The sequence below is a fragment of the Trachypithecus francoisi genome, unplaced genomic scaffold (genome assembly GCF_009764315.1).
Source record: "Trachypithecus francoisi isolate TF-2019V2 unplaced genomic scaffold, Tfra_2.0 Lachesis_group16, whole genome shotgun sequence".
NCBI lineage: Eukaryota > Metazoa > Chordata > Mammalia > Primates > Cercopithecidae > Trachypithecus > Trachypithecus francoisi.
The window spans coordinates 33,448,573-33,476,503 of record NW_022681461.1 but is presented as its reverse complement, the minus strand read 5'-3'; the positions used below and the strand labels follow the sequence as shown (position 1 = coordinate 33,476,503).

The 27,931-nt window shown below is 39.2% G+C and overlaps 1 protein-coding gene across 5 annotated transcripts in view; it reads left to right on the top strand.

The window, feature by feature from the left end:
• The window catches only part of GLIS3 (GLIS family zinc finger 3), a 499,006-nt gene that overhangs the window by 356,341 nt on the left and 114,734 nt on the right, over positions 1-27,931 (top strand). For 3 of the 5 annotated variants that reach the window (XM_033237227.1, XM_033237231.1, XM_033237229.1), the window contains one exon: positions 1,137-1,172. The exons of the other annotated variants lie outside the window; for them this stretch is intronic. In XM_033237227.1, the coding sequence (XP_033093118.1) occupies positions 1,137-1,172 (36 nt within the window). The remainder of the gene's footprint in view (positions 1-1,136; positions 1,173-27,931) is intronic. 5 annotated transcript variants of the gene reach the window in all.

Sequence of the window (27,931 nt, the reverse complement as noted above, 5' to 3'; positions counted from 1 at the left end):
TGGATGTGAGGAATCTCACTGGGGTGATGAGAATGTTCTAAAACTGGATTGTGGTGAGAGTTGCAGACCTTAGTAAATTTACTGAAAATATCATTGAATTTCACTTTTATATTGGGTGAATTTTGTGGTATGTAATTTACACCTTAAAAAAGTTATTTAAAGAGGTTATCTATTTTTTTTTTTTTTTCTGTCGCCCAGGCTGGAGTGCAGTGGTGCCATCTCAGCTCACTCCACCTCCCGGGTTCTAAGTGATTCTCCTGCCTCAGCCTCCTGAGTAGCTGGGATTACAGGCGTGCGCCACCATGCCTGGCTAATTTTGTAGTTTTAGTAGAGACAGGGTTTCACCATGTTGGCCAGGCTGGTCTCGAACTCCTGACCTCGGGCGATTGGCCTGCCTCAGCCTCCCAGAGTGCTGGGATTACAGGTGTCAGTCACTGTGCCTGGCCTAAAGAGGTAAAATTTTAAAGCAGTTCATGTGACTTTTTTTTTTATACCATCAATTAGCATTATCTGAAAAAAAAAAAAAAGCTTTGCATCATTGAAGTCAAATTTAACCTATCAACACCTGTTTGATTTATTATAGTGTCATAATTCTTGGAATTTGCTCAATAAATATTTTCTGCATTTAATAGAATACACTTTAGTGCTCCTGCTGATTACAATAGTCATGTCCCATAATGGCATCCAAAGAAGCCAGGATTTTATTGCAACAGTCATGGATTTCATCAGTCCCATTCAGTCATTCATTCAACAGTTATATAGTGAGCCTTCAGTATGTACCAGGTATGTGTTCTAGTCATTAGGAACATATCAGTTTCCAATAAGGTGAAGATATCTTCCCTCTTGGAGCTTATACTCTAGCTTAAAGTTTAAGAATGAACAAAAGACCATAATTTCACATTTTAAACCAGACTTTTCTGTTGAAATGAAAATCATCATTCATTAGGAATTGGGTCTGGAATTCTGAAATTCTGCCAAGCTTCAGGTGACACTGGTGCTGAAGCTGATTTGAAGGCCACACAGTGAAGAACAAGGTTTTAACATGCAATGACATGTGCATACATAGTGGTTTTAGTTATGTGAAGTTGTAGTATATCTCTTACCTTTTGTTTTCTCCAACTCTCTTCATTTCCTAGGGTCCAAATAAGCAGCACAGAATGAGAGAGGAGTTGGTAAGTAAGTAGCTCTGGGTCATCACCTGGTACATCTGCAGCTTGTCTTTGCTGAATGAGAGATCACTGCTTGCTGCAAATACTAGGAACATACCTGGGTTTGGAAGCATGCCTTCCAATCCTTCTGCTACACTGGCCTTCCCCATGCACATGTTTCTTCAGGAGGTTAGAGTGTTTAAATCTTCCTACAAATCTTTTACAACTCTTCTTTAGACTGTTGATGATAAAGACATAGGATTTGATTCAAAGTTATGAACCAGTGGATTAGAGTGATAGAATTAGGAAAGTGGGATCGGGTGCAGTGGCTCATGTCTTGTAATCCCAGCACTTTGGGAGGCTGAGGCGGGCGGATCACCTGAGGTCAAGAGTTCGATATCAGCCTGACTAACATAGTGAAACCCCCTCTCTACCAAAAATACAAAAATTAGCCAGAAGTGGTGGCTCACGCCTGTAGTCCCAGCTACTCAGGAGGCTGAGGCAGGAGAATTGCTTGAACCTGGGAGGCAAAGGTTGCAGTGAGCTGAGATCGCACCACTGCACTCCAGCCTGGGCACTGAGCAAGACTCTGTCTCAAAAAAAAAAAAAAAAGAAAAAGAAATAGGAAAGAGGCAGGGTGAAGGACATTCCTATTGTTTGACAGCCTACTGTGTGCATTTAAGCACCACGGAAACCTTAGGAGAGATTTATTATTTTCATTTTGAAGCATTAAAGTTGTGAAAGTGTGACCCTCAGAGTATTTTATTTCATTTTCCTAATGTTTTTTTTTGTTTGTCCAAGATCACACAATTGGTAGTTAACTAAGTTTAGAATAGAATTATTTGTATCTGACTTCAAACAGGCAACAATACCCTTAGCTCTATATCCTGCTAGAGATTTTCTCAGTTCAGGAACATTTCTTTTCTCTTTAAGATAACCTTCACTATTTACAACTTTTGAGCACCATAATTTCCTTAAAAAGTGTTACCTCACACTCATGTCCTGCTACTGCCCAGAAACACTGAAAATAAAAGGTGTTGACTTTTGCTATTATAAATCATTTCACCTGATACCTATTGTGAAGACAAAATATGAAAAAACTCTGTCCCTGTGTCTTGTTCTTTTCCAATATTCCAGCATGACAGGCAAGGTATGTTCTAGACACAGGCAACTTTAGAAATATAGAAACATCATCTGCTGGAGAATAATTGATCCTTGTTATATATCTGATCATATTTCTGGCTAGTCATCTTCAGAACATCAGATTTAATTAAATGTAGTAACTAATTAAAGGACAGAGTGTGTGATTGAATTCCTAGAAAATTAGAAAAATAAAATTTCAGATAGGTAGAATTCTCTTTATTTGTTCCTTTTTTGGGGGGTAACTTCTTGACCTTTTGTTAAATGCAGTGCAAAGAAAATGTAATTAATGCAAGTGTGTTTTGTACGCCCAGTAATAGATTTTTTCATTGAAACATAACCTTTATAAGATGCTTCTGTTATTACTAGCTGTCAGGAGAAAATTAAATGAGCTTGCTTTGAGCTTCAGATTTATCTTTCTGTCTACAAAAGGCTATGTGAGAGACTGAGGAGATACATAGCATTTACCGATGATTCTGTAAATTAGTCCCATCAATCTGTGGTAAACATAACACATCCTCTCCCTGAAGCTAATGGCTGGGGCCAGCAATGATACTTTGCTGCCCAGCACTCTCTGGGTGTCTGCTTCGAAAATACCTCTAGCTACCAGGAACTTGTTGTATCTGTTAGTGTGCTGATGCAGTTGTTTACTCGGAAAATGCATGACAGCCTGAAGCAGTGCATGCACCATCACAGATTGGAAAAAGTGTCCAATTCAACCAGTGGAGTATAGTGTTTGGTTCATTGTAGTTTCATGGCAATTAGATTCAGAAACGAAACATGAAACTGACTCAAGTGATATGGAAAGCCCTTCCAAGCACTGTCTCTGAAGGGCTAGTTCTTTTACAGTTTTCACACCAGGGACCATCATCCTTGGTGTCTCAGTGAGGCCTGATGCCACTTCAGCCTCACAATCAGATTATCAATCTGGATTGGCAGTGAACCCAATCTGTGCTTTACCTGCATTTCTAACGCTGAAGAACAAAGCAGAAGTTAACTCTTAAATGACCCCCCTGCTTGGAGAGTCAAAGAGGAAACTTCTATCATTCAGCAATTAATTTTCCTCTCATTTGGTCTCTGCGTTAGAGGATGGTCCCAGTGTACACAGAGCTGACTTTTACTCTGGCTGAGTCACTAACAGTTTGGAGACGGGAAGCCACTTGGCTAAGCACCAGAGGTTTTCAGTTTCCTGTGATAACTCAGACTTCAGAAGGGTGCAGAGTTTGCCCTAACGTCTTATGAGAACAAGCGGCACATCTCCAGCAGGGCCAGTGATAGTGGGGGAGCAGTCCTCACTTCAATATTCCAGCATACTCTCACTGCCAGTTTTGTTCAGAGCTCCAGAAGTGCAGGGGATGTGTGAACATGTCGAATTAATGAAAAACAAAGTTAAATATTTCAGAACCTGCAAAAGGGTTCAATTCCAGAAATGAGCAAAGGTTTGGGAAGAGCCTTATTTTTTTAAGTGAGGTTTATTCATCCTCCGTAGACACAAAAATAAGTCTTTCAAAGAACATGAATATTTGAGGCACTTGGCAACATGCAGTCTTTGGCAACCTCTCCCTTATTTATACCATGTAATTATACTTGCCTTTATATGTGTGTCCTTTTCATTATTGAGCCTAACATGGTCTTTTGTCAAATTCCAGTTATTGATTAGCACTGGCAACTCTGAAATGTGGCTTTTTATACCTCAATAAATCTCTTTCCCCCCTTCTTAAATCACAGCAGATCTTGTTGGACATTTGGGGAGAAAACAACTTAAAATTCACATCCAGATCTTGGCTGCCAATTCAGGACTTTGTTACTATGCCATTTGCCAAGTTTTTAGCTTACTCCTCCTGAAAGTGCAGGGTGTGGGGGTGGGGGATCCCTGTTGCTAGAGTGAAGACCAAATGACATCATTAGCACTCAGCTGAATCTGCGACTCCCATGGAATTCTGGCCTTCACATTCCCCCCTTTCTCTTGTTTCTCCCTATTTGCTGCTCCTCAACCCATCCTGTAATCTCTTCTCAAACAAAAAGCAAACAAAAAACTGCTCAAAGGCATGACATCAGTGACAAACTATGAGCCTACAGATTTGTTTGAATAAATATAAGTAAACAACCAAAGACTTGGCTTTTTGTCAAGAGATTTAATCCTTTTGCCAGTTGTACACTTATAGTGTTAATTTTCATTAGGGAACTGGTACCCCCTTTAAAAAGAGAAAATTAAGATTGCTGGGGAAGAAGCTAGTGAGGCATGAGTGTGGGCACCAGGTATTTCTAGCCTCTCTTTATTATTTAAAGAAAGTATTATTGTGTCTAATCTATACTGCCACCAAGAAAATTTAGTTGCAGCCAATTATTCTAAACTCAGTTCTATTTAGGGTTGCATCTTTTTAGGAGAAAAGAACAAAAGTTCTTTGATACTGCTATTTTCCTCTTTCTTCCTCTTCTTCTTCTTCTTCTTTTTTTTTTTTTTTTTTGAAACAAGGCTCTCTGTTTCCCAGGCTGAAGTGCAGTGACACCAGCATGGTTCACTGCAGCCTCAAACTCCTGGGCTCAAGACATCCTCCTACCTTAGCCTCCCAGGTAGCTAGGACTACAGGTGTGCACCATCACACTTGACTAATTTTTAAAATTATTATTATTATTATTATTATTATTATTATTTGTAGAGACAGGATCTCACTATTTTGCCCAGGGTGGTTTCAAACTCCTGACCCCAAGCAATCCTCCTGCCTCAGCCTCCCAAAGTGCTAGGATCACAGGTATGAGCCACCATGCTGGACCAGTAAATGCTGTTTTCATATTCCATGTTTATATCAAGATCCTTTGAGATTGTAACTAATTTTCTTGAAGGTTTCATTAGTTTTTATATTAAATGGTATCCTTCAGCCTGAAAAGAATTAATGCAACTTTTCATGATGCTTGATTGGCAGTCACTGAAGATCCCCTCATCTTTTTGAAATTTATAATAGATTTGTTCTTACCTTTGTCTAATTGTGCAGAGACTTGTGTGTAGACTCACTAAACCTGCCAACTTTAGCAAATGGTGTGTAACTATTCTCAATATGGGAGAGCCCACAAAGTACTGTTTCAAAACGGGATGCTATTTCCTCACAGCAAGTTTCCTTCTTCCTATTGAATGTTGGCAACCTTGATTTTGGAATATTTTTGCATTTACAATCAAGAAACTTTCAAAGAATGTTATTCTGACTGGTTTATTAGAGACCTATGATTTATGGCATGTTTAATTCCACCTGACTTCTATCGGATGGTTGCATGGAGAGAACATGTAATATATTCGAATTTTGTCAAAGCTGGAGAATAGTACATTTTTGTCACATATCAGATTCAAGCCTGTATTCCAAGCATTTATTCATTCTACCTGTTTATTTATTTTTAATAACACCACAATGATTAGTACGGGGTTTTGTGACTTGTGTCACTTATGGGATACTGTTTCTACGTCTTCTGGGGTCAGAAGGCCATTCTAAGGCAACAGCAAGAGCACAGTGGGTTCTGATGAGCCATTTACTTTCTTATAATGCAAGAGCCTATTCAGGGTGATCCTTGTGCTGCTGTCAGAGCAATGAGGGTCAGCAGTTGTGGTGACAGATTAGTTTTGACAAGCTTAATGACCCCAAAGAAGAAAAGTCTGTGGCTCTGATAGCAACTGGGGAATAATTGGTGAGCTCAGCCAAATGGGGAATGTGTTAAAATTCCCCAATTCTTTATGGCAGGCCAATTACACAATTCAGCAAAGAGGTGGAGGGTTGCCATCCACTTCTTTAGCCTTACGAAAGCATCAGCAGGCTATATTTCAATCAATTGAATTTGGTTGGGCAAAACATCAGGACATTGAAAGAAACAACTAGATCTTTCAAACTATGTTCATATGAAGAACTTGGGCAAAGAGCTACATTTTTGTAAGGCACCAGTGGGTAATGCTGATCTCACTACTGGTGAATTCTGTTGATTCACCAAGTGCTAGTTTTCTGTCATCTGCCCAGGGTGGGTAGGCCCTGTGACCAAGTGTAGGTTCATTAGAGTACATGACAAATAAATAACTACCAATTATTGGTCCACCAAAACACAGTCTTTTTATTAATTTATTCAACATACTGCGGACCCACTATGTGCCAGGATCATCCTGAGTGTCAGAGAATGATGAACAAAGCAAGAGAAGACCCCTGCCTGCATGGAGACAGCATTCTAATGAATAGGTATAGTAAGAGACAAGTAATAAATAAACCAGACAATTCCAGATGGTGGCAAATGCTGTAGAAGAAATAAATGGAAAATGTGGCAGCTGAATTAGTTTGCTGGGGCTGCCATAACAAACTACACAAACTGGGTGCCTTAAGTAACAGAAATTTATTGTCTCACAGTTCTGGAGACTGGAAGTCGGCAGGGTAGGATCCTTCTGAGGGCTGTGAGAAGAGGATCTTCTCCAGGCTCTTCTCTCTTTGGCTTGTAGATGGCCATCTTCGTATTCACACAGTGTTCTCCCTGTATTTTCACATCATCTTCCCTCTGTGTTTGTCGCTGTGTTCAAATTTCCTTTCTTTTTTTTTAGGCGGAACCTTGCTCTGTCACCCAGGCTAGAGTGCAGTGGCTCCATCTCGGCTCACTGCAACCTCTGCGCCCTGGGTTCAAGCAATTCTCCTGCAACTGAGATTATAGGCACACGCCACCATGCCCAGCTAATTTTTGTATTTTTAGTAGAGACGAGGTTTCACCGTGTTGACCAGGTTGGTTTCGAACTCCTGACCTCAGGTGATCCACCTGCCTCGGCCTCCCAAAGTCCCTGGATCACAGGCTTGAGCCAAGGCTCCCAGCCCTAATTTCCTCTTTCTGTAAGGAGACCACACATATTGGATTAGGATCCACCCTAATGACCTCATTTTAATTTGGTTACCTCTGCAAAGACCCTATTTCCAAATAGTCACTATGCTCTATTTGGGAGGGAGTGATAATAAAGTTGAGACTCTAGGAGAAGAAATACTCCTGAGAAGAGTCAGAGGTGAAGTGTTGGGGCAGGGAATGGCATGTGAAAGGCCCTGAGGAGGGAAGGGCTTTATGCCTTTTAGGAAGAGAAGTTACAGGGCTTGTGAGGATGAGGGAAGGGATTTTCTCACAGATGTGGCAGAGACCGGATCACATGGGCCTTGCTGGGCAACTGCAAAGAGGAATTTGGAGTTTCTTGTGAGTACTGTAGGAAGCCAGTGGAGCATTCTAGTCAGAGGAGTTACATTTTCTGATTGTCATTTTAAAGCTGTCTTAGTCCTCTCGGGCTGCTATAACAAAAATATCATAGACTGGGGGGCTTATAAACAACAGAAATGTATTTCTTACAGTTTTGGAGGCTGGGAAATCTAAGATCAAGGTGCCAGCAGTTGCAGTGTCTGGTGAGAGCCTACTTCCTGGCTGATGGACAGCACCCCCTCCCTGTGTCCTGACGTGGTAGAAGGAGCTAGCTAGCTAGCTTTCTGGAGTCTCTTTTTATAAGGGCATTAATCCCATTTAAGAGGGGTCTGCCCATTAATCCTTGCAGAATGCTCTTGTGGCCTCCCAAAGGACCCACTTCCTAATACCATCACCTTAGAGGATGGGTTTTCAGCATATGCATTTTGCAGGGATGCAAACATTCAGACCACGGCAAAAGCCCATATTCATAGAGTGCCTACTGAACACAAAGCAATGTGGCAAGTACAGAGTAGATCCCAAAGCTTTCCTATAGTCTTTATTGAAGACTAATGCAGACTTCTCACCTCATATTTAACCAGCAAGAAGTTCTTGCTATTCTCTTATGGCTTCCTCCAACAGCATGTTGTCTATTTTTCCACCTCTGGGCTTTAGCCAGTATTATTTCTTCTGTCTGTGTTTCTCTAAGCACCCACTCTGCACATTGAACTCCTGTTTATACTTTGACACCCACCTGTATAGTATCCCAGATTTACAGTCTCTTTCTATTTACTTGTGTCTTTTATTATATCTCATTCTATTGCATTTGTTTGTTTACATGGCCATCTGGCCAAATACTGGACGAGTTTCCTGAGAGCAAGGACTCTATCCCATTTATCTTTGTGTGCTGAGATCCTACACAGCGTCCAGCCCAGAGTAGAAGCCCAACGCCTGTTTATTAAATGAAGTATAAGACAGGGCCCTGCACTTAAAAAGAGAAGCCCATTAAGAATCTTGGAATAGCAGAATAGAGGGGGGAGAATGAGGAGATTTATAGTTACATCAGTCTGACTCCAACCCCAACTAGCATTACTTGTGGGCATTATTGCTTAACTTCTTTGAGTCTTGATCTCTTTATTAGTAAAATAACTCTAATGATTCATGACTTTTTTTGAAATAAGAATTAACTTAGGAAACTTTTATGAAAGTGTCTGGCCCACGGCATAGCACATGCATACTAGACACTCAATAAAAATGGTGCATTTTTCTCTTCCTCTCATCTTCAAAAAGCCTTATTGTTATTATACATGTGGGAGGAAAAGCTCCTGAAGACTCATGAAAACTCTGAATTGTGCAATTGTTCACTTAAGAGCTTGGTAGTCATATATGGCAGACATTTACCTCCAAAATATGTTTCCAGGGAACTGAGAGAGTGGAAGGCAATGTTGGAACATTCTGGTGGAAAGTCAATCAGGGGTTAGGATTACCAAAGGAGCCACAGCTTTCCATTACCAATCAGCTTTTCATAAAGAACTTTAAGAGTGTGACGTTTGCTGCCACTAAATTCCCTCACTGAAGATGTGATTTATTAACCATGATAATCTCTTTGTTTGAGGTCTTGTTTGCCAGTCCCATGAAGCTCCCTGATTTGCAACATGGGCATTTCAGGCAGAGCATTTTGCACAGCCTTGCAATATCTATGGTGTGTGTCTTTGTGTGAATCTGAGCAGGTGATATAAATGCCTAATTTTTTCAGACAAAAGGAAAAACATGAAAAAGCCCTTTCCTTTGTGCATCTGAGATGGACTGGGAATGACAATGAAAGAAACCTCAACAAGAAGTCTGTTGGTGCTAACATTTCTTTGTCTGTTTTCCAGAGTCATGGTATATATATGTGCCTAATAGCAAGGTTTTAAATGTGGCTTCTATTTAAAATCGCTGTTCTCTAGTGTTGCCTCTGGGGTGAGGATCTAATTTTCTATGTCAGTACTGCCCTGGTGGTATATCCTTAGGGCTGCTTGATAAGTCCCTTGGTTGACAAGTCTGCAATATGCAAATCCCATCTCATGGTTCATCTTGCAACTCCCTGTAGTTTGAGTCTTTGTTCCTCCTGCACACGCAGGCTCAGTGCCTTCTCCTCACTGCCACCTCAATAGCAACTTTTTAAATCTTCTTTTAAATGTGCTAATTATAAAGGTGAAAGCAAAGACATTAATTGGCTAGGCAGCCAAACTGGGGAAGTGTTATTCAATCCAAATACATTGATTACTGCATAAACAAGAACAGGTTTAATGTGTAGGCAGTGTAAAACACTCTCAGGAAAGGGCTCCAAACCCACTGCTTGATGATTATTTTATCCTGCTTTTCCATTTGAGACCCCTAGGCCACACCATCAAAGAAATAACAGATATATACTGTAGATAGGGAGCCACTTTGAGATTTTCTTCCCATTCCGCCGCACTGTGGGAGGCAGGTGGCTTAGAGGCCTAGTAAAGATTTTTCAGGTTTTAGTTCCAACTGCTTATGCCATGCTGTGAGTTCCAGGGCAAGTTCTCAAGGATGGAGCTCTTAGACGATTTGCCAGGGAAGATATGGGAGCTTAATCAGCTTGTGACTGCAAGTGTAGATTGTTCTTATTATTGATGTACCTGAGAGTTGAGGCAGAAGCCTGCCCTTTTTGGGGAGCTCTCATCATGTCAGTGAAGCTGCAAAAGAAAAAAGCCAGATAAAGACGAAACATCCAAAGTCATTACAGCCTGATCAACTGAGATCGTTTCTGTAATGAAATTACTGTTTGAGGATTATTCAAAGTTGGCACATGGAAGGAGTTACGTCAGTAATGAAAGGAGGAAGAAAATACAACTGGTCTGTGAGATCAAAACGGAAAAAAAAAAAAAAAAAAGCAGCCCTTCATGCAACGTCTTTTGGTGTACTCTAAAGCTAGGGGTTAGATCCAGTGTGTTGAGTTACTTAAGAATGGGCTGAGAATCAGAGCGATGTCTCCAAGCCCTTTGGCTTCCTGGGAAAGGCCTTTATTTGATGGGCCAAAAATATTCTGCTTAAGGATTGGGTCTCCACAGAATTAGACAAAGGGCATCAAAGCCCGTTCCATGGTGATCTGAAGGCTTCTGTCCAGGACATTTCTGTTAATTTGGATACCATCTATAGTCTCAAACTCATGGTGGTTGGTTGTAACATTTTAATAGCCAGCCTGGGTTTTTGGCAGGCTTTTGTTTGGTTTATTTTTCTCGAAGCTTGAGACTTGAGAAACTGAAATTTGAGAGCATTGCCGTGTCTTGGAACTGAAAATATAAAACCTATTGGAGGTGATTTTTTTTTTCTTTCAACTGGTACGCTAAAGAATGAAAGTCAGCTTTTATAAATGACCATTAGGTAATGTAGTAGCCACAACAGTTTTTTCTCATGGACAATGTAAGCAGGTAGTTTGACCACAGATGAAGAATTCTTTTCGTTTTTCTTCTCTTTTCTTTTTTTTTTTTTGAATCTGGAGAATGTCAATTGTGGTAGGAAATACTTATGGGAGCAATCTAGGGTATGATCCTAGTCAATCACTTGTATGTATATACTACTTCTTTCAGGTGCCCATCTTTCCCCACAGCTGTCATTAAAGGGAGACTTCTCATTGCTGATTATACGGACACTTTTTTCCCCCAGATTTTTCCTATTTATGGTCTTTTAGGCAAGTCAACTTATCATGAAGATTTCTGAAGAGCTTTGTGTATTATTTAGTCACTAGGTGAACAGTCTATTCTTAACTATAGTTTCTCAATTATTACTCTCTATGGCTTTTGAATCCCTAAATTAATTAATTTAGGAGAGAAAATTAATCTGACATTTTGCTACTTGTCATGCTTAGTTCTTTACAACCCTGTTTGGTGAGAATCTGTTCCAAGATCCTGGAAGCATCTTGGCTATTTCCTGTTCTTTAATCCAACGCCAACCATAACTACTGCTCCTGACCCCTTTTTCGTCGGTATGATGTTTTTAGGTTTGTAAAATATCATCTATAATATCTCTTGTGGTGTCACAGCAGCCTCTTGAAGCAGGCCATCCTCAGGGTCAGAAATTCCTTCTCAGGCACCATGACACCTCCATCCTGTCTGCCAAGGAAGTCAAGTTCAGGGATTTTTTTATTTCTCTTTCTCTCTTTCAATAAATAAACAAATAGATAGAAAAGATCTGAAGCTGAGTTGAGAAACTGTCTTACTTTTTTCTTTAAGCACAATTTGACCTTCAACTTTCAATTTAAAACCTAACAGAGATAGGCAGAACACCACATGTCTTCACGGGTACAGTGACTAAAGATGGGAAGGCCTGACTCATGCTGGCCGTCTTCCCTGACTACTACCCTGGGAGGCCATGCGTTTGCAACATCTCTCTGATTTACAGCTCTGTTCCCCAGGTTGTCTTCATTTGGCACAGCCACTAACTCTAGCCTGTGCTGTCTCTCCGCAGCCTGTCCCCTTGTCCTCTCTACGTCGTGAATTCCTTTGCTTTTGCAGAACTTCTGCTCACCAGGTGGGGCCTTTTGAGCTTTTGCATCTCTCTTTTATTTATTTATTTTTACCCGCCAGCTTATTCCATGTGCACCATTGTCTGAATTGTCACGCATTTTGGATTTAATTCCAGATCGTCAAAGGCATGTTTTCAGCTGAACAAACCAAATGAAGTAAAAAGCTTCATCCTCTTTTACTTTATTCTCATTACCCATCCCAGCGGGGAGGATGAGTAAAGAATGCATCCTCTAGATCCTGAAAGAATTTCTAATATTCGTTCTTTCTCCATAAGATACAGAGCTTAATCCTTCCTTTAGACATTTTCTTTTTTTCTAAATAAACAGGGCCTAATTGGAAAAAGCTGAGAGAGCTAAGCAGAAAAGAATAGAAAACATTTACTGAGCTTGGAAGTGCATATTGAATACTGCAGGAAATTTGCATATGGATTACTTGGTGAAAAAATAGAAACATTCTCAGCCCATTAGTTACTGTGATGGACTCCCACTGAGTAAAATCCAAGTACTTTTGCCTTGTTTTCTCCAACTGTTCTTTTCTGTAATCATTTCTCTTTAACCACGGGGCAGCTATTCTGTTACTGCACTTTGTACTAAGGAAAAGACAACACAGAGAATGTAGCTGTGCCTAGAATGTGAGCACACTGGCTCTGATTTAATCCTCCAGTGAACATTGTACCATTATTTCTAAGCTTTGGCAGGAGGGTTGCCTCTTTATCGAGGAGCTTCTAGGTCACATTTGCAGCTCTACGGTTGTGTTAAGTGACAAACCATAGATTGCTCCCTAGTGCCTCAGTTTCTCCAAATGCAAAAAGAAAGGTAATTTTTAGCACCATTAATAGAGATGGAAAAAATCAATGAATATTTATAAAAGTAAATTGAGACCCTGGAATATAAGATCCCACAGAAATTCAAAGCATAATTAAGGTAGGGAGAACAGATTAGTGTTAAATATATGTGTGAAACACATTTTACATTTCCTTCCAACAAAGGCTGAATTTAATTTACTCCAAGTGAGGGGGAGAAAAAAGGGAAAAAAAAGTGGTATTGTGAATTAGGATTCTAAATTTGGATTTTGATATGTTGATTGGTATACTACAGACATAAAGCCACATATTTACTTTTTCAGCAAATGCATGTGTGTGTATGCGTTTGTGTGTGTGTGTGTGTGTCTGTGTCTGTGTGTATGTGAGGTGGAGAAGATATATATATATATATTATATATATATATGTATAATGAGCAAATCTAATTATCATTGGCAATATTCCTCCAGGAGAGCCAACAAGTACCAACAAAAGAATTGTTATCAAAAATATGTTTTCAACGGCTTACTTTTAATCCATTGAAAAGTCATTAAACATACATTATCAGCTCTTTGCATTGTGATATGAGGCAAGACCATTTGTACAAAGAAATACTCAGATATTGCCTGCAGAAAACATCTATATTACTGTGTCATTGTTTGAAGAAACAACTCAAACCCTCACTTTACAAGGGGGAATCATTGAATATTAAGAGATACAGAAGTCAGTATAAAGATCAAAATATTGATATCCATCAGCCCATTTTAGTCTATCCACAATAGCTTAGAAACTGTTGGAAAGAATGATCTGTACAATATTGATCACATAAGTGGAAATAAATCCTAAGAGATAAAGGGGACCTTCTGTACATTATAAATACTTAAGTGCTGCATATGTAACAATTTCTCAAAAAACCAACAAAACAAGGCAAATATTCTCGAAAGATTCTACCATAAAAAGAATACCCTATGGAAAATCCAAGTTCATTTTTTTCCGTGCCTGATTCCCTTGATACAAGTGAATCTTTCACTGGGGTACTAAAGATATGGCTAAATTTTCTGGTGAGAGGCAGAATTTATCAGACAATATGTGTAGTGCAGATCCCTCAAATCTCAGAAAAAAACAAGAAGTGGTGACTTGGCTCTTCAACAGCCCAAGAATACATCTTTATGAATATCTGAACCAGGAACTGCCTAGGTTGCAATCACAATGTGATTTTTTTTAATGAAAAATAAATAAGATTTGCATAAGGGGAAAGCTGGGTTGGGATTGTCAATTAGCTCCCCCAGGATCTTGCCAAACAAAGTGTGGCCTGAAGACCAGCTGCATCAGCATCGGTTGGGAGTTTTTTTAGACATGTAGCATCCAGACCCCATCCCAGACGTACTGAATCGGAGTCTGCTTTATAAGGAACTCCCAAGGAGATTAAAGTCTAAGAAGCACTGCGCGAGGATACCATTTGGTATATTATTGTTTCAGATATTATGTGTTGTTTCCATACAAAAATTACCTGATAAAGTCTCAGTAATTGACTTTCGATCATTGAATAAATGAAGATCCAAAGGGTAGCTTTGACATTTGGATAATCTGACCCATTATTACTCATCAATCCCAGAATTTGTGATTTTCGTGCATTGAGCACCTGGCAAGTTCCAGGCACTGCGACAGGCTCTGGAAATAGATGAACAAAATAGATGCAGAACCCAGGAGTGCTGTTAAGCAGATGATTACTGAAATTTGTACTTAATGGCAGATAGGTAAAGAATTAGAAAGGAAAAATACAGTGTGCAAAGAAGGTGCAAATTGAGTGAGCCTGGCCAGGTCCAGTCTGGAGCATGAGAGAGTGCCAGGGTTCCCCTGGGTGGTGGTGCCTCTGGGCAGCTTCTGGTTCAAATGGGTCACAAGTAAGCAGAAGAGCAAAGAGGTGGATTACGATTTCCCAGTAGTAAGGTGACCAAAAAGTAAACCTATGTCAGTGAACTTTTTTCTCCCTAAACAAATACTTTATTAGCCATATGATTTTATTTTTGAGATATCAAAAGCTTACATGGTTTGCTCAAATTAGAAAAATAACAAACACCAGAAGTACAGGGAGTATGCAAACAGAAGCGTAAATAGGCATTTTTTTCCAGATCTGCCTTGTGAATTGTCATTCTCCAGATTATCTTGGCCTGGGGGAAGCTGTGGCTAGGCAGTTTCTGGTTTCCCCTCTCTCTCTCACCACGGTTGTCTAAAAGTTCAGTCAGTGTGCCAGTGATCAGCTGGATCCCAGATCTGTCTTTACTGTGTCTTCAGTAAAAGACACATCCAGAAAGGCCAGTGTGTGTGTGCGTGCGTGCGTGTGTGTGTGTGTTCATACTTCTTCCTCTGTTTCTCTCTCTCCTCTTTTCCCTGTTGATGTTGCTTTTCCATCTCAGTCATTTCAAGTTCGAATTTGATTTGCATTTCTAAACTGCTAATTATACCAATTACTTGCAGTGCTTCTGCATTCCAAAAAGAAGTCTGAAACTGACCCCTTTTATTAAAGTCAGTGTCAGCTCACCCTGAAATTTAGAACTATAGAGTACAGGTCCCTTTTTTTATTTTTTATTTTTTCTTATAAATATATTTTTCAAAAGGCCAGCTGCCAGTGGTCTGTTTTTCAGGTCTCAAATGCTCATGTTTCTGGTCATGTTTTTCTGTAGTCCAGCATACATTCTTTAACTAAATACTACTCTTGAAAGATCAAAAGGAGCACTCCCTGCTTTCATTTTGTTCTTGGCTGTAGCTCATGGATGGCTTGCTTTTTTTTTTTTTTTCTTTCCTAATTTACAAAAAGCTTTCTTTCCTTCAGAAGAAAAAGAAGTGGCTCTGTGGATCATAAAGAGATCATTAGCGTTTACTAATACAGTATGTTCTTAAGTTGCTTTACTACCACGTCTTTTCAGTATTATTTACTGAGAAGCTGAAATAATTGGGCTTTGAATTTTTAGATTACTATAAAGCAAGACCTATTGTCACTTATTGCTGGGTGTAATTGCACCATATGTATTTAGTGAAGCTATTTATTCATCTCCCTGGTGGATAGCTCTGTCAAAATGAGTTGAGATATTTCTGTGTGTGCAGTTAGAATCTAGAAAACATGCATTTCTTGTAGAACTTAGAAATTATAGAGGGCTTCACAAACTTTTTTTTTTTGTCTCCAGACCTGAAGGTCTGTTCTGTACGTTGTGTCATCTTTTATTATTCCCCATTGTTAGAACAAGCACTGTTCCTATGAATTTATGGTTATTCTGAGCAGATTTTAAGCCCTAAAAGCATAGTTTCAAAAAGAGAAAGAAAGAGAGGAAGGGAGGAGAAGTGAAGAAGAAAGCATTTTAATATGAACAACTTGCATTTTAATGGAGAAGTTACTTGTCCATTATTCAAGACATCTGCATTGGATGCTTACTGCACACGCTGCTGCATCATGAAAAGGGACAAGCCTGGTTCCTGTCCTAATGGACTCACATCCCATGAGGATGCTATAAGGGTGTATATGTGAGATACTGAACGTAACCACTGGGACAGAGAATGCTTTTCTAAAAAAGAAATATTTCAACTAAGCTGTAAATAATGCCTAGGATTTAACCAGGCAAATAAGAGGAAAACATTTTTCTGGGCAAAGGAAATAGCATGTGCAAATGCCCTGAGGTGAGAAGGGGCATGGCGCCCTTGAGAAATTGAGCTGAGGGAGCAAAGGGAAGGGGAGGAGAGGTGAGGATGAAGCTAGACAAGTAGGCGGAGCCACATCAAGCAAGACTTATAAACCATGGTGAGGCTTTGGACTTTATCTGAAAACCAGTGGGAAATCTTTGAAGAATTCTGCACAAAAGAGGAACATTATTAGATTTCTAGTTTTCGAAAGTGACTCCAGCTTCAGTGTGACACTAGATGGTGGGTAAGGAAAAGAGTGGATGGGGGAGACCTATTAGGAGATCATTGAAGTAGACCAGGTGGGATGCCATAGTGGCTTAGCCTAGGGAAAGTCAGATATTGATGGAGAGAAGTATTCATGTTTGAGAGATGGTTGCAGACTTGGAGATTAGAGGCAGGTATGTGGGAGAGGGAAATGTAAAGAATGACTTGTAGGTTTTGGGGCTGAACTGCTGGGTGAATAAAGAGCAGGCAGTGAAGACTCTGGGGGAAAAGGTCATTGTTAAGTGTTGGAATATGTACTTTTGAGATGCCTGTGAGCCCTCAGTGTAGAGATACTGAATAGACAGTAGGGCTTGGGGTTCAGGGGAGAGGTCTAGGCCAAGTTTAACAATGGAACAGTCAATAGCCATGTGTCTTCTGATATGATGCAGATTGGATTCTTATATCCACCAGTGGAAAATAGCAAAATGAACTATTTTTCTCTTTCTTGAGGAATTTTGCCTCAAACAGAATTGAAAGTGCTACAACAAATATTTAGGCAAATATTCCATTGATTTATCATTTTTCCAGGAAAAGACAGTTTGTTGAGCACCTAATAGGTATTAGGCACCTGTTAGATTATGGGAACGTCTAAAACATCTTTCTTTTTTCCATAGGTAAAGTTACTTTGAAGAAAAACTAAGCTAAGTATGCACCTAAGAAGGGCCAAGTTTTGTTACTGTTAGTAAATTGGTAGTAATTCTCAGGATCCTGTATTTGATAAAATGAAAAGGGATCTTTCTGTAAGATATTTAATTGTTTGGCTGAATGTATAATCTTGTAGGTTCTTCTAGAATTGCCATGTTGACTCTTTTATGCCAGGTATCACTTTGCATTTTTTTCTCAGCAGCCCAGGCTTCTGAGTGGCTCACAGATGCATACCACATTTGTTTTTATTTGAGAAGTATAGTTAGTTAAAAAGGAAGATTGTGCCAAGAACATAAGCCTCACAGTACTTTCCCATCATTGCTAATGGTTTAACTCTGTGCTCAGATTTTGATGAGAATGATTAGTGTAATTTAAGATAGTTGGTCTTTGTGAATTTAAATTATTAATATATTTTACTTTGTAAGAGAAAAAAAGAGAACAACTGGATTCCTTCTAAGACAGGTTTCTTTTCTTATCTCCTTGGCCTCTTGAAAAATAACATTCCTTTGGAGTTACACGGAGGGAATACTTGGTTAAATAACTGAGCCAAAAGGCCATGATCCTAGTTGAGGCTCTTCACTTACTAGCTGTGTGACTTTGGCAAGTCACTTAACCTCTCTACGTCTCAATTTCCTTCACTTGTAAAATGGGAACAATAAAATAGTAGATAATTTGAATACATATGGATGTTGATGATAATGGCTCACATTTATTGAGAATTTACTATGTGCTAAATACTTTCCAGCCAAAATTTTTGGCTCTGTAAGATGGTGAAGAGATAAAATAAAGGAAGAAACACATCATGGAAACAATTCATTTTACTAATTCTTTTACTTTTTATGGAAATAATAAACAATAGTACTTTAAATTCAATGCAAAGGCCAACTACTCTAAATAATTAGACCCATATTCTCATCAAATTTAAACTGAGATGAAATGTTTTCATCTACTCTAGACTTTATAATTTTAAGCAGAATTTTTCATAGATCTGTTATTCTTGTGATCATTGGAGTCAAGTTCCAGAGAGGGGATGGAAGGTGTATTAAGTAGAACAGTCAGGGGGATTGAGGTTACAATTCTGAGCTAAGGTATTTTTTGTAAGAATTATAGGGATCAAGGTGCAGTGCATGCATAACAGTGATTGAATAACTGTGAGTGTGGGTCTTAAGACTTAAAAGGTCATCAGTAGAAAGAGTTAATGGATTTAATGACAGTTTCTTACCCATGAGTGAACATATAGGATGAAGGGCATGTAGGAAGAAGGGGTAAAATGTGAGAGAGATTTCCTCATCAACCAAAAGAGAAAGACATTCAGAAATGGGATAGAGTAGTTTAAAATCAGGACAAGGAAAGAGAAGAGCAAGTGGAAAGAATGAAGGGTTTTCTGAGTCCCTGCTGTGTGACAGCTAGGCTTGTGATGGGAAAGCGATACAGAAAAGTTCCACCTTGAAAGAAAAGAAACTGGAGGTGACGCAAATATTTTAGAAGCAAGTGAGTGGTTTTGATGAACCAGTGTGGGTTGTCACAAAAGATTGTCAATCCTAGGACTATGGAGCTGCAGTGAAGGCATCACTCTGAGATCACCCCTTTGTAATGGCCGCCAGGGCTAATGCAAGGTTTTGAGTTCCATTATTTTCATATCTCTTTCTTTTTTAGGCAGCCAGTCACAGATGATTTTTAACAAGAAGTACAGGATTTATATTTAAGAAGTGCATAGTGGAAATCGATGGCTTTTTGTTGAGAAAAGCACAGTGTCAGGAAAATATCCCTGCCACTCTTTTTCCCCCGTCACAGTGGTGGAAATTTTACATTTGAAAGTGAAAAGGCTTAAGATATAATTTTTTAATCCCGTCTTTCCTGCCCACTTGCATCTCTTCCAAAGCTTGTCAGGGCCAGATCTGGAATAGCAAGAGCCATTAAAAATTTGGCATCTTGCACTCCGTTTTTTGGAATAAACTCAGTGTGGGCCAATTTATGGTAAATTATTCTCTTCGTGTGTGAATTTCCTTTTCTCTCTTGGCAAATTCATGCTTGCTTCTACACCCCTGCACACAGATCTTAAACACACACATTTATTACAGAATCTGTGTGGGATATGTGTGCAAGTGTTAAAGTGTGTGCCCATGGCTGTACCCACAAATGCATATGCACATATTTGCACCTATATGCCTATATGATAAGCAAATTGACTAAACAGTTTGTCTTGGAGGTTTGTGTTGCTGTATGTATGTTAGCATACATTCTGTTGCAACCCGCAAACAGTTTCTCAGTCAAGAGATGACAGAATTCAGCAATCATTTTGGGAAACACCATAGTAAATAAATATATTGCTTAGCTCTGTTAAACCAAGCATGCCAATTCTTAATAAAACTGAAGGCAAGCAGTGGCAGTTCTCATCTTTGCAGTCAAAGACAATTAATTACTGGGCAGCCAAGTCCATTGCCAACAGGGAAGACAGAGCCAAGGCTTTGCTTCAGCCCATGTGCTTTGAACACAAACCCTGTAGCCAAGCATAGTTATAACCTGGGACACAGGATTGGAGTCTCTGCCTCCCATTCTGAGAGGTTGGCTATAGGATGGTTGACAGAGGCATGGCATCATGGGAAAATGCTTGACCTGCTGTGTGGGGACACTTGACTCAGGGTAATTCAGGGCAAGGTCGAAAGATCTTTTTTCTTTGCATGAGAAACTCTGATGAGAGGCTCTTTCCTGGCATATTTGACAGCATATTAGCTCAGCTTTTAAAGGGCAATTTAAAAGTTTCTTTTCCTTTATGTATGAAGAAGGCACACATTTGTGTGCCCTGAATTATTGCTAATAACATGTTCCCAATAGATCTGTATGTTTAGCTCAGATTTGGAAAAGGGAGTGGTAGGAAAACAGCTCACTTACTTCACCAGTGTTGCTACAAATTTCTCAGAATATCGATAAAGAAGTAAATGCTTCACATTCACAAAAAACACAACCATATGTTGTTATTAGTATTTTTCCTCACATGGTTAAATATTAAAATAATTAAAGATACATTTTACAGTAGTTCTATAGGACATTAAAATTCAGCATCTAAAACCTATAAATATATTTTATAAAAGCTTTTGCAGTGTTGACCATTTGATGTCATCATGAGCAGTAACTAACCCTACCTAATTAAAAGGCCTTAATGAGCTTACTGCACAAGAAAGTCTAGGAAACCAATATACTTTCTTACAAAGAGTTCATTCTCTCCATTTTCCTTAGCATTTATTTAGCAAATCATCTACAATCACTTGCCAAGTATATGCCAAGCCCTGTACCTAGTGCTGGCAACGAAAGTATTAATAAGACTCAGTACCTTGTCCTTATAAAGCTCACAGCCTAGTAGGGGGAACAAACAATCCAATTACTGTATTTCCAAGTGTTAGCAAGGCAGTAGGCAAAGCATGGTGGGTATGTGTGGGCACTGATCTGTTGTGCCTTGGCAGAAGCCTAAAGGAAGGCTTCCCAGAGGTGGTGGCACCAAGCTAAAGGGTCAGTAGGATGTTACCAGGCACAGGAAGTAGTATACGCAAAAGTGAGAGGCAAAGAGCAACATGCTGCTTAATTAGGGAACTGCAACTTGGCTGGCCTGGAGCCCAGGTAGGAGATATGGGGGGATAGTTAAGAGGGGACAGGCCTGATCACATATATGCTAGGCCATAGATCTCATACTTTCTTCCTCCCCCTTCCCTTCTTTGACCTGTAGTGTCTCTTTCTCTGTTTTTTGTTTTCTACTTCTTATTTCATTTTGCTTAATTTGTTGTCTTTTACTTCATCTTTCCCTATCTGACTTCTGAAAGTTGAAAGTATATTTCTGAGGCAGATGACTTGGAGAAACTAAAGTTATAGAAAATGTTTCTGACTTTTTTTAATACAAAAATATTGCCTAAAATTGAAAGGATGAATTATCCAAACTTCTCTTGGTTTCCTCACCTCTGCAGTAGTCATCTCATTTATATATATATAAAATAATATGGGGGTATTGGAGCAAGCAGGGTCAGATTCCAAATTTATTCTGCATGTATGTCTATCTCCTGCAACACATTATGAGCGCAGGAAAGGTAAGATGAAAACTAATGTTACTTTTGCAGAGCCTAATGTAGTACTCGTTGTGCGAGAAACTCAATATGTGCATGGTCTGCATGGAGGAGGTCACTTGGTATACTGCTGTACTTAGAGTTTGAAATAATTATTTTCTTTAATATAGAGTAGTAAAACATCTGAGCACTGCTTTTATTTGTATGCTTTATACTTCATAGAAGTATTATGCTTATATATTATAGATACATGTACATGGATTATACCTGGCTACATGGTGATCAGAAACACAGGTACACAGAAAATTAAATACTTTGGTTGCTTTTAGCTGTTTCTACGTTTTGAGTATGATACCTGGAGTTCATATGTTGAAAATCTGGTCCCCCTCTATGTATCAGTGCTGAGAGGTGGGCCTTAAAAAGTGGTTGGATTGTTAAGAGGAATTAATGCTGCTCCCGTGAGCCTGGGCTAATTGTCACAGGAGTGAGTGAGTTCTCACTCTAGTGGGACTGCATTAGTTGTCTTCAAAGCAGGCTGTTGTAAAGTGAGGTCACCTCTTGTATTCCGCCCCCTTTTCTCACATGCCAACTTCCCCCTTGGCTTCTCTGCCATGATATGACACAGTATGAAAGCCCTCAGCAAATGCTGCTGCCATGCCCTTGGAATTCTCAGTCTTCTGAACTGTGAGTTAAATAAACCTCTATTTTTATAAATTACCCAGTCTGTGGTATTCAGTTCTAGCAACAGAAGATGGACTAAGATAGGTATGTTTATGCAGAGCTAATTATATAGCCATAAAACGTATTTGCTCTACTGGCATGTTATCAAATGCATTTTTTGTTGTCTGTCAACCCCTGAAGTATACATGCTCTTGTGGATATGTATTCACAGATTGAATGAAATCAATACTAATAAACAACAGCAGCAACAAAAACTTATTGTTGTGTTTACATAACCTCCAGACAACCAGTTTTCATTATTTACCCACTCACAGAAATAATTATTCACTTGAAATTGTAGTTCTCTGGCATTGTATTGGTATAACATGAATAATACATGATACCTTATATGTGTAGAATAGCTAGAGAGGGCCATATGATATGTCTTAAGTATCAATGTTGCACTGTGAATATTCTTTTTCCAGTCATGGTATAATACCCATGATGAGTTTCCATTTGTCCTCAGATCCTTTCAATTGTTACAAACCAGACACTTGATAATTTCCACAAAAATTTAATATGGTTCAAATGTTACAACAGGAATAACATATTTCTCTCTACATTGTCTTGTGGCTTCTTGAAAAGTTTTTTTCATTTTCATTTTTTAAGTTGAACTCTCATTAAATTTGCTACCTCATTTCAAAGACTCTTTTAGGAATCAGCTGCTTACTCATGACCCAAATGTTAAAAAGCAACATATTCCTTTAAACCAATACGAAACGTGTATGTACTGTCCATTTCAGTAAACCTTGTTTTATACAGATTTCTTCATCAAAAATAAGCAGCACAAGAAGCCAGGAAGTTGTATGTATGAGCTAGTTAATAGGCCCATTTTGTACACCAGAATAATAAGGAAAAACATAGTAATTTGAATCTCTTTATTACAGTTTAGGAAAACATTACAGAAAGAGTTTGATATTAATTCTACAAAAATTTTAATAATTCCAGATAATCTGGGTAAATGAGGACTGTAGGCCACTTCAGAATGCCAGATGCCAGATGACTGGCACGCACTCAGTGAGTGATTGACTCATTGAGACCAAAGTGTCACAGCCTTTTCTCCCCTCTTCCTGCCCCTGCCAAACCTAGGGTCAGGGAAACTTTGAAGATTGTTGTAGGAAATGCAAGTGCAAATCTGTTTAGATACTTGGAACCTTTGGAAACTCAGTTTGGGTTACACTGATTCCCCTGAAGTTAAGAGGACTCTCAAATTAACCAGGGACAACCTTATCACAACTTTAAATAAATTTCCAGTGAGGCTGTTATTACTCTGGGTAGAACCTTTGAAATGTTATAAAATCAGGTATTACCTTTTACCAAACCAAAGGGAAACCCAGTAACTCCTGAATACAATGCTCTGTTAAGGACAAGAGGGTGATTTGACTGCAACGTGAGTAAAATCACAAAGCAAGAATATATAGGGGCATGTTCTCTGTCCCCATTGTGGAGTTATTAGTCTGAACAAAACAAGGAGCAGAAGGAATTCCCTGTTATTCCACACAATCGATTCATGAATTAGATACTTTTAAAAGCCTCAAAACATTTGAATGATTTTCTTTTTCTCCCTTATGTAGCACTTTCTACAAACTGATATAAATATTAAGATTTGCTAGAGCATCTAGTACTATTAAGAATGCACTGGAAGCAGTAACCAGAGTGGCATGAGGTGACCTGTATGTCCAAATGTGAAGTCCGCAGAAGGAGAAACAAAACCCGATGGCCCCAGTGTGCTTCTGCAGTCTTTCTTGTGATTCTTGGTCCTTCTTTTCTGACTTTTCTTCTACTTTTTTTTTTTCCCTGTTATCTTCCCAATTAAATTTTAAAATTAGATTTAACTGTTTCACAACCTAAGGTGTGAAACTGCCACAGTTTGGTTCTTTCTTTTCTTCTTTTATTTATTTTCTAGTTCTTTTGATTATTTTACTTCTTCTTTTTAAAATCCCACCAAACTGTGCCTTTTCGAGATTAGGGTGACCTAATGATCCCTAGAATGTTGCTCCTCAAAGTGTAACCTTCAAACATTCACCATTTAGAAGTATCACCTGGGAGATTGTTAGAAATGCAGGATCTCAGGTCCCACCTAGCCCTAGTGAGGCAGAGTCTGTATTTTAACAAGTCTCCCAGGTGAAGCTGGGAAGCAGTGGTCTAGAAAGAAGCTTCCAGAACTAAATCCCAGCTGAATTCATGTGTCAAATTTCTCACCTCTCCTCAAGTGTGTAAGGTGGCCCTTTGACCATCTTTTTCTGAGTCACAGAAGTCATCTTTCATTGACGGCTTTTGAAGGTACATGCTTGATTCAAGTGGACTTGAACTCTTGGACTTATTGTGGAAGTCCCTTTGACAGTATCTGCAGGATTAGAAATATTTGCTGATCCTCCTGCCCATGCATTTCTTCTCTGTTATCTTTGGGCTGTATGTGGAGATGTGAACTGGCATATACTTCATCAGTCAGTTCTTGCTGTGTATCTTAGCATCAGCCATCACTAATGGGATTAATTGGTCTTAATTGACGGAATTGTGAAAGTGTATACCTCCCAGAGCCGTAAACGCTAAGCCTTAATTCAAATCAAATGTATATTTTAAAAAGCATGTCCGGCATCATAGACTCCTTTCTGTTTGGGTTTAGTTGACATTAGCAATGGTATGGAAACCTGATCAGGAAAGGTTTGCTGTTATTACTGCTTTGAATATGAACTTATGCTTCTCAGCACTCTTAAGTAGCTGATTAGGGGAGGGAGTAATATTCTACTTAATTATTGGTTACACATATGGAATAAATCCTATTTTAATGGTGTCTAATGAGCCTTTCATTTTGAAAACCTTACACAAAAGCCTCTAATAGAAAGGGAAAGTAATATTTCAAAGGTCATCTTAATGCCACTTAATGTCAACAATCCGTAATCAAGCCAATATATATAGATGGTGATTACAGTCCAGCTACGATTCTTTAAATATAAAATAATCTAAATTAGCAAAGTGGTACAAGCTAAGGTTTTTTAGGTTTCCAATAACTTAAACTTTCTAATTAAAGTTTGTTGCTTGAAAACAGCCTCAGAGTTAAAGAAATCCTTCTCAGAGTGAGGCTTCATTCAATGCAGTATTTTCAAGACCCATGAGTGTAAGTTCTATCACTTAACAGTTTCATGCACCGTTCCCATATGTGTCCGCAAAGCCACTGAAATGTGCAAACAGAAAATGGTGGTTCCCCTTCTGTGCTTTTTCTCAACAAGGGAATGTAATGGGCAGAAGTATGGGATGTTTTATTGGTCAGGAGGCCATCGAGGGAACTTGTGGGCACACCTATTTCAGAACCAGATATCTGCCTAGTGGCAGATTAAAAAGTTGGGAATTTAAAGAGTCTTCAGTAAGAGATGGAGATTCTGAGATTTTGTCCTTTTTGCCCCACTCTGGAATGGAGATGCCTTTTCCATCCTAGGGTGGTCGCTTACTACACTAGTCCATATGACCCTTGTCTGAATTAGAAATGGGTAAATTCTCCAAAATGCTTCACTTTTATCACAAAATTTTCATCAATAAATGAACAGTGATCACGGTATGAATGGCATTCCCTAACTCACCTGCTCACACTGTAGTAGTGTTCATCAGAATCTTCTGGAGGGCTTGTTAGCAGTCAGATGACTGGACCTCACTCCCAGCATTCTGATTCTATAGGTCTGGGGTCAGAGAATGTGTAGATCTGACACGTTCCCAGGTGCTGCCATTGTTGCTGGTCTAGGGATCCCGTCTTTGAGAAACACTCCTCAGGGGTGCATCAGTATGTAACCTGCCCAGTCGTACACACTGACCTTGCTTTCATGCACATAGGGCTTACTCAGTATTTGCTGGGAAAAAATAATGCTATTTAGATAAAATTACTAACTTAGGGGAAATTTTCTAGCAAGGAGCTTGGTATGCTGAATGCACACCAGGCCCCTTTTCCACCACTGCTGCTCCCCACACTGTCACCCTGCATTTGTCTCCTTTGTGCTCTATTCAGCCACCTTCTGTTTCCCCCTTGGATTCAGAGAGTTTGCTTGTTGGTTAGTGTTTCTCTTGTTTTCCTGTTCGTAGTCTGTTTTTGAACCTCGGGCAAACTCTGGCCTGATCATTCAGTCATGTGTCACTGAGTCCTGGGCTCATGGTTCTATAGTTTGTCCAGGAAGCAGAAGATCTGAAAATAGGATATTGTTCAATTTGGGTAGGAGTTGTCCAGTGGCAGTGACACAAGCAGTCAGTTAATGATTTGGACCTTGGATCTCAGGATGGGCTTGAACTTTAGGAACCTCGATGAGAAAGCATCTGGCCAAACCCAAGGAAACACTCCTAATGTTCCATGCTTCCCTAAGCGTAGATGTCAGTTTACAAGGTGAGACTTGCTTCCTCATTAAAGATTTGGAAAACATGAAAAAAATAAGAAGGATAAAAGGCATCCATTTGCCCAAACAGTCAAAGAATCTAATTTTGGTATATTTTATAAGTCTTTTATAAGCCTACCTAAATGTTGTTTTATTTTTAATGCATTTGCATTTAATTGAACTTATAAATCTAGGGGTAAAACTGCCTGAGGGAGGGGAAATTCTTGTGATGAATTACAGGGTTGTTCCCATAATAAATGATAATGATTCAGGATAAAATTGTTTGCTTTCAAGTTTCATCCAGACACCATTAGAGAAATGAATAGCACCTCCTTTCTCTTTCGGCAGAATTGTCGATGTGACAAGTTCATTCAGGTGTGGTGCCCTGCACACTCCTGTAAGGAGCTGGATATTGGGTGCCTCACCAAGGCATTTATTAATCCTTTAGTGTGTGATTTTACTGGTCTTGGGTTCTATGGTTCCTGCAAGTGAATTCTTCAACAAGAGTGAGTTGGGGGTGTATGTTATGAGCCCCTGACTACATGAAATTGCCTTTCTTCTTCTGCCTTTATTCATACAACATAATGAGGTCAAACCCTTCATTCATAAACTTTTCCCCTGAGAATACTGTAATGCTATTCTATTGTCTTCTGCCCTTTCTTGTTACAGAGGAAACATCATCTGATATCAACTGGATTTTGATTATTTTACAGATAATCTTTTTGTTGTAATTTTCAGTCCAGGTGCCTATATTTTCCTCTGTCCTTGGTATTTGAAAATGGTCAGGATGTTCTGAGATATTGTTCATTTTGCACTGATTTGCTTGGAATCCAGTAAGCCCTTTGGTCTTTGATTATTGCTTCTGTTAAGAGTAATAACAGCAATTAGTTGAGTTTTAACTGAATATTTAAGTGGACATTTAACTGGAAAGACTTGGAAATTGTATTCTTACATATAGTTTATGTCTTATCAAGTGAACAGTTTGAATTAGTCAGGGACATGTCTTGGATCCTTCTAATCCCTCTATGATAGAACTAGGGATGTTGTTTTATCCTGTACTCACAGAAACCTCATTAATCTTATTCTAAAGTAGTTATTCACTCTCATCCTGGTGCTAAAACAATGCAGCTTTCTCTCAGACCAAGATCTGAGGCGACTGTGGAACAGAGTGGATATGGGGCCTACTCAGGTTTGGGTACGTGCCCCTGGAGCTGGCCCCAAAATGGAATCCACCCTACAAAAGAGCCTTGCTAGGAACTAGGCTACAGACTTGGCGTGTCTAAAACCGCAAGCTCATTTCAGACCTAAGTGTAGTCCACCAGGTGATTCCAAGTCAAATAAACTGAGCTCCAAGAGTTTTCTCTGAGTCGTCATTCAAAGAGAACCCTAAAAACAGAGGTTTGGTCAGCAGAGGCCTCTTAGCTA